This window comes from Garra rufa, chromosome 8, assembly GCF_049309525.1.
Source record: "Garra rufa chromosome 8, GarRuf1.0, whole genome shotgun sequence".
Classification (NCBI taxonomy): Eukaryota; Metazoa; Chordata; class Actinopteri; order Cypriniformes; family Cyprinidae; genus Garra; species Garra rufa.
In genome coordinates, this window is record NC_133368.1 from 46,886,677 (window position 1) to 46,899,636 (window position 12,960).

The following is a 12,960-nucleotide window of genomic DNA, read 5'->3' on the forward strand; positions in this document are numbered from 1 at the left end:
GAAAAATATAATTTTGACCCATACATTGTATTTTTGGCTATTGCTACAAATATACCTGTGCTACTTAAGGTTTTGTGGTCCAGGGTCACATATTATGTATTATTCTACACTGTTAGTTAAAAGTCTGGATATACTGGACTGAATTGGTTTCTCGTGAAATGCACTACACAATCGCATACTACTATGTCTGCGTTATTTTAGTTTTGCCAATTTTTTCTTCAAACATTTGACTGGTACTGTATACATAATCAGTCTGTATGATGGCATCTGAACAGTGCCATCTGCTGGATGAACTACTGAAATGTACACTAAAGAGAATTTGTCTAGAAGGCCCAAGAGCACAGTAAGATAAATATCATTTAAAACTTTTCTGAATTTGGCATCACTAATGTTATAGATTTGTCAACTGAAACCCACATGAATGAATTTCAGTGTAACAAAAGTCAAAAAACATTAACAGTATTTTAATGCACAGTAAGTTGCACTTTTTAAAGGGCACTCAACAAATGGACAAAAAAATTGATTTGTAGCTTACAACAATATGAAAGAAGAATTATATTAAGTAATATACAGTTTCTAAATGTTCCACATTCAATCACTGCTTTCCACACTGGCCACTCTTAAGCTTAAATTTCCAAAATAATGCTTTACATTTCACACCAATATTTTTTTTTCCAGGTCTTTGTCCCTAAAACACAAGTACTTTATTGCACCACCAATTAAGCAGTTTAAACAGTCTTATGCTGAGAATCCTCAGGGAAATAATCTATTTAGATACAAATAATTATACAAATAAAATAAGGTAAGGAATTAACTAAGGAATTATTAACACCTTCAAGTCCTTCAAAATAAGAACGTGCAATGGAAAAGCTTCAGTTGTGAAGCATAACTTAATTTATATAATCAATGTATAAATAAATGAATATAAATAGCAATGGAACATAACTAACATCTATTCTACATAAACAATATATATATATATATATATATATATATATATATATATATACACACACACATCTTTGTATTTGTGAATTTACAAGCACTTTCTGTATCCAAATTGGTTAATAGTAGACCTTACACTATATAATATAATACAATATAAATGGGTAAAAGATGAAAAAAGATTTAAGCATAAAAACAATAATTGTAACACTACTTTATATTGTTGTGGTTTTTTTAAACAAACAATTTACAACAAACAATTTCTTGAACAATATTAACAACAAATCAATTTATTGTAATTTTAAGTTGTAAATCTACATTTTTTTAAATTTGCCACTCTCCTATGTTTTGCCCATCTGTCAGTAAGAATTTTTACTAATTTAAAACAATACCATTTAATATGCTGCCTTATTCTTTTATATAGTTTTATATGTACAAGTCAGAATACGCATGTTGTTTGCATTTTTACATAAATATTGTGATACACTAAATGACAATGTAACATTATTTCAACCAAATGTTGACATTTTATTCTCCAAAAACGTATGGATCAAAGACAAAAAAGGGTTTAAGCATTAAAACAATAAGTGTAATACTGCTTTAAATTGTTTTTTTAAATAAATAAATTAAATTTCTTTTTTGTTTTTCTGAGCAAAAAATAAATATATTTTTTGCCTAATTTACAGAATACACCCACTAAAATGTCATTAGGTGTAACAATCTTGTCAGGCATATTTACAACAAAAAGCAATATATGATGTATTAAAATACAAATTACTTTCACCCCATTCCAATTCTACATTATTAAAATCTCACTATCCTAGGTTTTGGCCATTTGTCAGTAAGAATTTTTTACTCATTTAAGACACAAAAATGTAAATCTTCATTATACAGGTCAGAATAAGCATGTTATTTGCATTTTTACATTAATATAATGTTACACTGAATGACAATGTAACATCATTTCAACCAAATTTTGACATTTTATTCTCCAAAAAAGTCATTTGAAACCTTAAAAGTAGACACTTTTACTTACATTTAATGCACTTTCTATGGACATAAAATCACTTTTGAAAATTTATATATTTTTTTCTCTCCCTTTCAGTTTAGGGTAAACTTCCTCTCTATTGCGAAAGAAGAAAAAGGAAAAAGCACAAGTAAAAGCTTTGCAGAGCGCAAACATCACTTCCTGGAAATTTGTCTGAATGTGTCTCATCCTCAAAGTACCTATGCAATTATTTGCTCTCCTGTTTTTAACAAGACAGAACCATGTTTGACTTTTCCCTTAAGTGACTTTTTGACTTGTTTGACCATTTCCCCATCTCTCATTTTAAACAGATTCACAGTGCAAATACACTGATGCATTGAGATTAATGGATTGAAACTAACAAGGGTATGTCTGTGTGTGTGTGTGTGTGTGTGTGTGTGTGTGGATCATGCCACCTGGGCATCACTATATAAGACTCAGAACATCAGGCTGGGACCATGAAATCGCACTGGGAGTCAAGGCGGAGAAACTAGCGTGGCAGCATCTATTTCTCTGTGACAACCCAACGCAATCCAGGTGAGCCTGAGAACTATTTGCCACTATGCTATAGATCTATCTATGAAGGGTGCATTAATTGTTTACAGAGTTGCTGTTTGGTCTGATCCTCAGGTAAGATGATGACAAGGATCTTCGCCTTCATTGGACTTTTACTTCTCATACTGATCCAAAGTAGCCTGCAAATTCCCATACAAGAAAACATGGAAGAAAACTCCAGGTAAGAGCAACTATTTCATTTTTTTTAATGGCCTCTACAGGGGGATTTTTATTTGATCCTTTATCCAAATATAATCCGAGACACATTTAACCTCAAAGAAGTTTTTCTTTTCCATTTTGTAAACAGTTTCGGTGTTCAGATGCATCTCAGGATTTGTGTTTATTTTCGGAGAATGATTCATTTGATATTCATTTTCAGCCTTATGACTGAGGACGCAGTATTTAATGACCCAAGAGAAGTAAACAACATGAAGAGACATTCAGAAGGCACATTCTCAAACGATTACAGTAAATACCTGGAGACCAGGAGAGCACAAGACTTTGTTCAGTGGTTAATGAACTCCAAGAGAAGCGGGTAAGTTCAAATTCGGCTAAATATTTCAGAGCAGGTAACAAAATAAAATGCCATATCTGACAAATGTGTGTATACACTATTAGTCAAACATTTCCGAACAGTGAGATTTTTAATGTTATTTTAAAAAGTCTCTTCTGCTCACCAAGCCTGCATTAATTTGATTTAAAGTACAGCAAAAACAGTAACATTTGGAAATATTTTTTAGTTTTCTATTTGAATATATTTTAAAATGTAATTTATTTCTGTGATTTCAAAGCTGAATTGTTAGCATCATTACTCGACCTCTCAGAAATCATATTTTGATTTGCTGCTCAAAAAACATTAATTATTATTATTATTGTTGTTGAAAACAGCTGAGAAGTTTTTTTAATGAATAATAAGTTCAGAGGAACAGCATTTATCTGCAATAGAAATCTTTTGTAACATTATAACTGTATTTATCATAACTTTTGATCGATTTAAAGCATCCCTTCTAAATAAAAGTATTAATTTCTATAATTTATTTTTCCATATATATATATTTTATAAATACTGACTCCAAGCTTTTGAATGGTATAAGTGTGTAATGTCACAAAAGCTTTTTATTTCAGATAAATGCTGATCTTTGGATCCATCTATTCATTAAAGAATCCTAAAAAAATTAATCAACTGTTTCAAATATTGATAATATCAAAAAATAATAATAAATGTTTCTTGAACAGCAAATCACCATATAAGAATGATTTCTGAAGGATCATGTGACACTGAAGACTGGAGTAATGGTGCTGTAAATTCAGCTTTGATCACAGGAATAAATTACATTTTAAAATGTATTCAAATAGTAAAAAGTTACTTTAAACAGTAAAAATATTACAAAATGTTACTGTTTTTGCTGTGCTTTGGATCAAATAAATGCAGGTTTGGTGAGCAGAACAGACTTCTTTAAAAAAACATTAAAAATCTTACTGCTCAAAAACTTTTTGACTGGTAGTGATATACATATATATACAGTATTTATTTATTTTAAATGGCATTAACTCATTGGAAATTCATTTCAATTATAGCAATTCCCACATAACATGAATACAGCATTAGAACTGCTAAAAATGTCTTGTATTTGATATAAAAAGGGAAAAAAATTAATGGTGATAATCTGAATAAGAGTACATTTACGCTACAAATCAAGTATTGAACAATTCAGCTACAAGTATTTTTAGTACAGTTTTTGAAAATCTCTTCTACTCACCAAGGTTTATCTCTATCAATTTATTTGTTACAGTACAAACAATAATATGGTGAAATATAATTAGAATTCAAAAAACATTTCTTATTATTATCAATGTTGAAAACAATTGTGCTGCTTCAGATAAACCATTATATTATTGTTGTCCTTTTTAAATCAGTCATGAAGAATATCACCCATTTCATAAACATTATTTTTTCCCCTAGAGTCCCCACACGACGACACGCAGACGGCACATTCACCAGTGACGTTAGCTCTTACCTGCAGGACCAAGCGGCGAACGAGTTTGTTTCCTGGCTGAAAACAGGAAGAGGACGACGCGAGTGAGTTTATCTAGACTCACATCTATGAGATAAAAACTAGCCTGCATTACTGTGATATTCGACGCTGTTTTATAATGACTAGTGCTGTCGGTTTCATTGAATCATGCAAATAAATCTTTCTTCAAAAATGTCACTTGGTGTTTCGGTTTTTAAGCGACACTAAACCAATTTTAAAAACTACAATTTAGACGTTTCAATTGAGCGTAATTGATAATCGCAAACAGATTGTGTTTTGGCTGTTTTAAATAATAATAAATGTTTCTTGAACAGCAAATCACCATATAAGAATGATTTCTGAAGGATCATGTGACACTGAAGACTGGAGTAATGGTGCTGAAAATTCAGCTTTGATCACAGGAATAAATTACATTTTAAAATGTATTCAAAAAGTAAAAAGTTATTTTAAAAAGTAAAAATATTACAAAATGTTACTGTTTTTGCTGTGCTTTGAATCAAATAAATGCAGGCTTGGTGAGCAGAAGAGACTTCTTGAAAAAAAAAAAAACGATTAAAAATCTTACTGCTCAAAAACTGGTAGTGATATATGTATATATACAGTATATAAAAATATTGATTTAATTGATAATCGCAAACAGATTGTGTTTTGGGTGTTTAAATATTGGCTTTTTTGGAATAATAAGTGACATTCAAGACATTTAAAGGAACACTCCACTTTTTTTGGAAATAGGCTCATTCTCCAACTTCCCCCGAGTTAATAAGTTGAGTTTTACCGTTTTAAAATCCATTCAGCCGTTCTCCTGTTCTGGCGATATCACTTTTAGCATAGCTTAGCATAGATCATTGAATCCTATTAGACCAATAGCATCGCGTTCAAAAATGACCAACGAGTTTCCATATTTGTCCTATTTAAAACTTGACTCTTCTGTAGTTATATCGTGTACTAAGACCGGCGGAAATGCAAAGCTTCAATTTTCTAGGCTGATAAGATTAGGAACTACACTCCCATTCCGGCGTAATAGTCAAGGAAGTTTGCTGCCGTAATAAGGCTGAAGTAGGAGCAGTAATACCACGCAGCACATGTGCAAATGCTAAACTAGCTGGGAACTCATTTCTTATAATACTCCGCCTGCTTCGGCCTTATTACGGCAGCAAACTTCCTTGACTATTACGCTGGAATGGAAGTGTAGTTCCTAATCTTATCAGCCTAGAAACTCGCAGCTTTGCATTTCCACCGGTCTTAGTACACGATATAACTACAGAAGAGTCAAGTTTTAAATACAACAAATATGGAAACTCGTTGGTCATTTTTGAACGCGATGCTATTGGTCTAATAGGATTCAATGATCTATGCTAAGCTATGCTAAAAGTGATATCGCCAGAACAGGAGAACGGCTGAATGGATTTCAAAACGGTAAAACTCAACTTATTAACTCGGGGGGAGTTGGAGAATGAGCCTATTTCCAAAAAAAGTGGAGTGTTCCTTTAAAAACAAAAACAGTCCATTTGTGATAATAACTTGAATATTGTTTGTTCTATGTTGTTTACGGTAATGCATGTCAATATTTAATTATAAGGTCATTTTATTAAAACACAGTTTTAAACACAAACAATGGCAAACACATGTTAAAACACTACTGCAGAGAGTTTGAGAAGATAACTACTTAAAAGGCAAAAATTTGACATTTGTCCAAATAATACCCAACCGTCCCTTTGAGAAACACACTTCATGAGCAGTTAAAATGCTATTTGTCAGGTTGACATGCAAGCAAATGCTGAAAATTCTTGTGGGAAAACAACTGCAATCAAACAGAATATCCACGTGTCAAATGGCTTCAATCATTCTGCCAGTATAACAAACAGAGTTCAGAGTTCTGTGCAAGTCAAGCTTGAACTCCACTTCAAATGATCTCCTTCATAATCCTTGAGGAGAACCAACTTCAGCGCTCTAAACTGGCCCTATGCGTCACTTCTGCTTACCTCACCGTATCTAACATGACACTGACAGTAGATGGGAGTCACCAAAGCCTTGTGGAAATGTGTCAATTATCCAGCACTGTCAGGCACCCTGGGACCGCACGTCTCCGATCCTTCAACAAGGAGAAAACAGCACCGGTGCCAGAGATACAGTCCGCCCTGGGAGCAGGTCTCTCTCTGAGCTGTCAGCTGACGCTACAAACCATCTGTTCACAAAAAAAAAAAAAAAACACTAAATATCAAGCCAACACGCTCACTCATTTTTAAAAGAGGAGAACCTACATAAAATATAAATAAACTTAACAGGCATGTAACATTAGTTGTTTGTCAAAATAAGAATTTGGAGAGAATTTTATGCCTTTTTTTGTCAATTTGGAATTTGACAACCTCCTCATTCATTTTACTGACATACACTGAAAAACATTTGTTGTAGAAACTGCAAGTAGGGCTGCTCGATTTTGGCAAATTATAATCACGATTATTTTGTTCAATATAGTAATAACGATCATTTAAAGGATTAGTTCACTTTCATAACAACAATGCACAGATAATGTACTCACCCCCTTGTCATCCAAGATGTTCATGTCTTTCTTTCCTCAGTCGTAAAGAAATTGTTTTTTTGAGGAAAACATTTCAGGATTTCTCTCTTTATAATGGAAATGGATGGAGCCCCGAAGTTTGAACTTCCGAAATGCAGTTTAAATGCAGCTTCAAAAGGCTCTAAACAATCCCAGCCGATGAGGAAGGCTCTTATCTAGCGAAACGATCGGTTATTTTCGAGAAAAAAAAAAAAAAAAATGTATATACTTTTTTTTAACCTCAAATGCTCGTCTCATCTCTGCGCAGCTCATACAATGTCTCTGTGATTCAGCGAAATACAGTTAGGGTACGTCTAAAAACTCCGATCTCATTTATGTCTTCAATGTCAAAATCGTCCTACAATGCGGTTTTTACCTTTTTTTGTTAAGGGCGTTTGAGTTTCTTTGAATGTTCACTTTGTAAACACCATGTCCATACTTTTGAAGCGATCTAAAGCAATTTTGAAGTTAGGGAAGAAATCGAGGTGGGAGTTTTTAGACGTACCCTAACTGTATTTAGCTGAATCACAGAGACATTGTATGAGCTACGCAGAGATGAGACGAGACGAGCACTTGAAGTTAAAAAGTAAATAAATTGTCTTTTTTTTTTTTTTTTTTTCGAAAAAAAACCGATCGTTTCGTTAGATAAGACCCTTCCTCATCGGCTGGGATTGTTTAGAGCCTTTTGAAGCTGCATTTAAACTGCATTTCGGAAGTTCAAACTTCGGGGCGCCATCCATTTCAATTATAAAGAGAGAAATCCTGAAATGTTTTCCTCAAAAAAACAATTTCTTTACGACTGAGGAAAGAAAGACATGAACATCTTGGATGACAAGGGGGTGAGTACATTATCTGTCCATTGTTGTTATGACAGTGAACTAATCCTTTAACATGGTTATGACATGGGTCGAAAAATTTATAATAGTGATTAATTTAAAGATTGCATTACAGCAAAAAAAAAAAAAAAAAAAAAAAAATACTGAATACTTTTATGCAAGTCTAAAGTAGTCTAACAATACTACAGAAATTAAATGTAATTATTTGTCAAATAAAACTGTTTCTTCACTGTAATAGTTAAATTTGCTTTGTTTCTTATTAAAATACAAAAGTCCTTCATTCAAGAGCAGTGAGTGTTTTTTTTTTACGTTTTATTAATATTAAGCACAGAGATGGCAGAAGGAATATTATTTGTTGCCGTTTTAAGTGTCACACGGATCCAATATACTGTTACTCGTGTATTTTCATTATCAACTTATGATCATTTAAAACATAACAGACAAGGGTTTACATGAATAATCACCAAACGCCTCATTTTGAGAAATTTTTTGTGTATTTGAGTGTTTAGGCGCACCTTGAGCTAAAAGATAACACATGTCCGTGTTCTGCTCCATCTCTGAGCGCATACACAGAACAGCGCAAGTTCTTATGTGCTATTAAAAACACAACATCAAAGAAACATTAATAAATCAAGCACGTCCCGTTTTATGAAAGTCATGTTACACGATTTTGCTGACCTGCATGTGAAATTAGGCTTTTATGGACAAACGAAAGCACACCACTGGTAAGGGCGCAGAATGGGGCGCAATAATCGTTTCATCTCGTTTGAAGCAGAAATCGAAATTGAAATCGAAACCGAATTTTGATTAATTGCAATTAACATTATATTTATTACAAGAACCTTTAAGTAGAAAGACTGAAATAGTATATTTGAAATAGTATTATCAGAGCATTTTCATGACACCATATTGGCGGCACTGAATGTAAACAATGCCACTAAACCTAACAAAACTGGCATATTTGGCTGATTATTGCTGCTGAAAATGGCCAAATATTGTCAGATTTTGGGGTGTACTAATCAGTCAGACCATAAAAAACATTTGGAGTAATATAAACTGCCGGAAGTTATAACAAATCAAGAAGATTGCAAAAAAAATAAAAAATGTCTGAGGAACAAAAGCCATTTGCAATTGGCCAAACTGAACCAGGATTTCCAGGGCAAGAACATTTCTTGACAACAATCATGTTTGTGTTTATCATTTCCAGGCAGGTAGGTGAAATATATGGCTAATATCTTAATTAACGCTGCTTGTACACATCTTTACCACCTAGTAAATCTAGTTCATAAAAATATAACACCCTTTCCTGCTTACTAAGTCCTTCTCTATATGTTTTAGCAGTTCCACACATTTTTTTCCATGGTTTAGACAGGATAAATTAGCAGAACAACATATTCAGCAGCCAGTGTTGCCAGATTGGGTGGGTTTCCGCCCAATTGGGCTTCTTTTGATCGGCTTGGACCGGAGAATAACGCATTGGGCGGGTAGACAAAATTTGGGCTGCTTTAAAAAAACAAAAAGCCGCCCAATCAGCTGCTTTTTTCTTCGCTTTTATCATTAGTCATGTTATTTTAATATGTTCGAGCTCAAAGTATCACAGTAATATAATGTGTAGTGCAGTCATCAAGTCATTTTTGCTTAACGCATGCCTTACTGGTTTAGTTTAACAGAGACCTGTCAATCAATTTACGTCTTTTGCGTTAGTGAGATGTGATGACTTGTGAGTGACGGGGTTTTGGCGCTATAACGGGCAAGATTTTGAATATGCAGCTTATTTATTTATTCATTTTAAGTAATTGCGATGGCAAAGTGGCCTAAATATAACTTACACGATAAAAAGTCTAAGTAACTCAAATCTCACAACATGGATTGCACGTGGTGAGACATGAATAGAAGACTTCTAAATACAATTGTAAATGAAATAAGAAAACAACTGAATGAACAGTTAATAAAAAACAATACTGAATATGGGAATGATGAATCAGAACATCTTTTACACCGTCCAGACTACTCTGGTAAACTTGGCATTGGCTGCTGGACTAAACAACAGTTTGGACACAGTTCTGCATTATGTTCTGAAATGTGTACTTCATGAAATACGTGCTCTGTCTGAAGATAACGCACAAGACAAAGGTAAGCGCATCATTGTTGGTAATTGTTCTTATTATTTTATTTTTGCTGTTCGATTATCATACAGTACACATCAATGAATAACGCATTTTTGGCTGTCGTGGGTGTGTGCATGAACGTAAATGCCACATTACATTTGTTTCTCATCACTTTATTGTGCACTTTTTGCACAGAAATTAGCATGTTTTTACTGTGGACATTGAAAATGATGCATGTGTTTTTCCAAAGGTTAAAGTCATCGGTTAATTTCCACTTTAAAAAAAGATTTCTGGACATTTTAAGCATATTTTCGGGACTGTTTTGATCCATATTCGTGTGAAATTGATTTATCTTTATTTTATTTTGTCATTATTCTTTTTTTAAAGAGATAAAAATGGTCCTTATCAACCTTGACATGGCAATACAATTCTATCACATTATTTTGGCAGTTTTGTTGAAGTGGGCAGGTTTTGGTGAGCTTTTGGGCTGGAAATCTTCAACTTGATCTGGCAACACTGTCAGCAGCACATTAACCATGCAATCCACGCTGTTGTTTACATCCAAGTATCCCCAATTTGGCCGCGCATCCACGCAACTGACCAATTCCAGTCTTCAAAGTATAGTAATTGTTTTTAAACTAATGTTACTTATATTGATAGGATTTATTTATCAAACCTTAATACTACACATGCAAATAATATAAAATACAATACAATACAGTGAAAAAACACATATTTACTTAGATTAATACTGAAAGTCACACCTCCTACGTAGGTTAATTCAGCATAATTTACATATTCCCAGTCATCTAAATGGCAAAAAGTGTCCCAGTTTACATTAAATCACCATATTTAATTGAAACACGCTAAAAAGCCTGTTTGTGTTTACATTTGTCATTTTTCAACAGCGAATAGCGTGACAGGTTTGTGGGATATTCAGAAATGTTTTTGTCTAAAAACACTATGTTGTCTTTGTAAAACCATCATAATAACAATTTTAGTGACTCACCATTATTTCAAGTTCACATGAACGATGAATCGACTCGTTCCCCAAATGGCAACTTTAGATTCGGAAAAGGAGCTCAGTGACTAGCGTATAACCATTGCTAACTTTTGCTGTGTGGCAAACCATTTAACAATCCCCGCCCCCAACACAAAGCAGCAAATCCAATGTCAGCAAACACGAAAACGCAAAATGATTGACAAGCAGTGCGCGTTTCTGATTGGGTAAAAAGCGCGGTCCGCTCCCTGACGCTTCTAGGCTAGGCCTACAGCAGAGCCATATAAAAAGAAAAAATTCTTTTTATATGGCTCTGGCCTACAGCACGTACATCTTACAAGCAGCCATCTTTGGTCGTTGATATTCCCTTTCAAAGAGCTCTGTAGCATCACCGTTTTAGTGGATTTACTAACTGTTGAGTTAACAGAAGTTATCGAGTGCATTTTGAGGTCATAACAAACGTGAGTAGACTGGAAGAATTGAAAACAAGTGGTCCATTCATAATTACTACGAACTTACCTTTGCGTTGTAGCGTGTTGCAGAAAACAATGAGCGCAGCGGTGAAAAGGGGCGGAGCTACATAAGGTCAATGGGGAACATTTGAACATATTTTTTTTTTATTAAAGATTTGCACACACCAAAAACATATACACTTACTACTTGGGTTCATACAAGGTGTTTAAAGTGCTTGAATCTGACTTTTGGAAATTTAAGGCACGGAAAAAACCTTGAAAATTGCAATATTCCTGAAGAGGTACTTGAAAAGTGCTTGAATCGTTTTAAAAAAGACAATGTAGGCCCAACTATGAAATAAGTGTTTAATTTTATAAGCAAGCACATATCTTTTTATGCAAAATTAAAAAAACATCATACCATTTTCGCTCATTTTAGTTACTGACTGTCAGAAAACAATCAAGACGCGAAAAGAGAAAAAGGTGTCCTTTACGCTGGAACCGCTCCGATTGATTTAAACTCATGACTTCGATTCACAAGCAAAACCAGATCAAATTAAGAGTCATTCATTTTTGAATCACTTGTGACGATTTTAATCAGCACATAATAATTTGATTTAGATTGGAACAGGTTAGTGAATCATTTCAGAAATTGAATGATTCAAATCAAATAATTTGCAAAATGCAAAGATCTGATATAAGTCAAATGATTTGTTACTTAAAATTTGCACTCCAAGTCCTAATCTGAAATGATACTTATTTACACCAGAACTTCAGAGTCAGATCAGATTTTGCTCATTTTTTTTTCTCAGATTTTTTTTTTCATAAACAATAGAAAACATCAAACCATTAAAGCAGTACAGTTCTAAAAATGACACAAAGACAAAAAAGAAAAAGTATACACAAATACAAATCCCTTAGGAAATTTACCCACCATTTTATTAGTATATTTTTATTAATCGATTTCTCTTTTTTTAGAATTTGAAATAGAAGACATTGATAGAGATCTGATTTAAGTCCTTGAAAATCAAAAAAGTAGTGCTTGAAAAGTCCTTGAATTTTATTTTACAGTATTTGTATGAACCCTGTACTTAATATTTACAGTCAACACTTGAAGTGTATCAAAACCTTTCGTCAAAGTTGTCCTAAAACCAAAACAATACTTGTTTTGGTCTTAGGACAACTTTGATGAACTTTTTGGATCCACTTTACTTCAAATGTTGACACTACTTCTTTTGGACACACAAAACTTTACATAGTCTTTTACTTGTTTTCTACACTGAAAAAAAATGATTCATTGAATTTACTAAATTTTCTTAAGGTAAGTGGTTGCAATCAATTTATTTTAGCTCCATTTAAGGAAAAAATGTTGAAAGTTAGTCAACTAAATTTGTTTATTTAAATGTAGCTAAAATAAATGGATTGCAACCACTTACCTTAAGAA

General features: G+C 33.2%; 1 protein-coding gene across 1 annotated transcript; it reads left to right on the top strand.

Annotated features, from left to right (window-relative positions):
- The first annotated feature begins 2,376 nt into the window (after window positions 1-2,376).
- On the top strand, window positions 2,377-4,740 carry gcgb (glucagon b). The gene is made up of 4 exons (XM_073846259.1): window positions 2,377-2,509; window positions 2,603-2,708; window positions 2,907-3,062; window positions 4,491-4,740. The coding sequence occupies exons 2-4, from the start codon at window positions 2,608-2,610 to the stop codon at window positions 4,609-4,611; spliced, it is 378 nt and encodes a 125-aa protein (XP_073702360.1). The 5' UTR covers window positions 2,377-2,509; window positions 2,603-2,607; the 3' UTR covers window positions 4,612-4,740.
- Window positions 4,741-12,960: the final 8,220 nt, after the last annotated feature.

What these genes read in the sequence shown, in the direction of transcription:
- gcgb (XM_073846259.1), top strand. Translation starts at nt 2,608, where the DNA reads ATGATGACAAGGATCTTCGCCTTCATTGGACTTTTACTTCTCATACTG. An exon ending in AACATGGAAGAAAACTCCAG is followed by an intron (nt 2,709 to 2,906) that starts GTAAGAGCAACT and finishes ATTCATTTTCAG; the next exon opens with CCTTATGACTGAGGACGCAG. An exon ending in ATGAACTCCAAGAGAAGCGG is followed by an intron (nt 3,063 to 4,490) that starts GTAAGTTCAAAT and finishes TTTTTCCCCTAG; the next exon opens with AGTCCCCACACGACGACACG.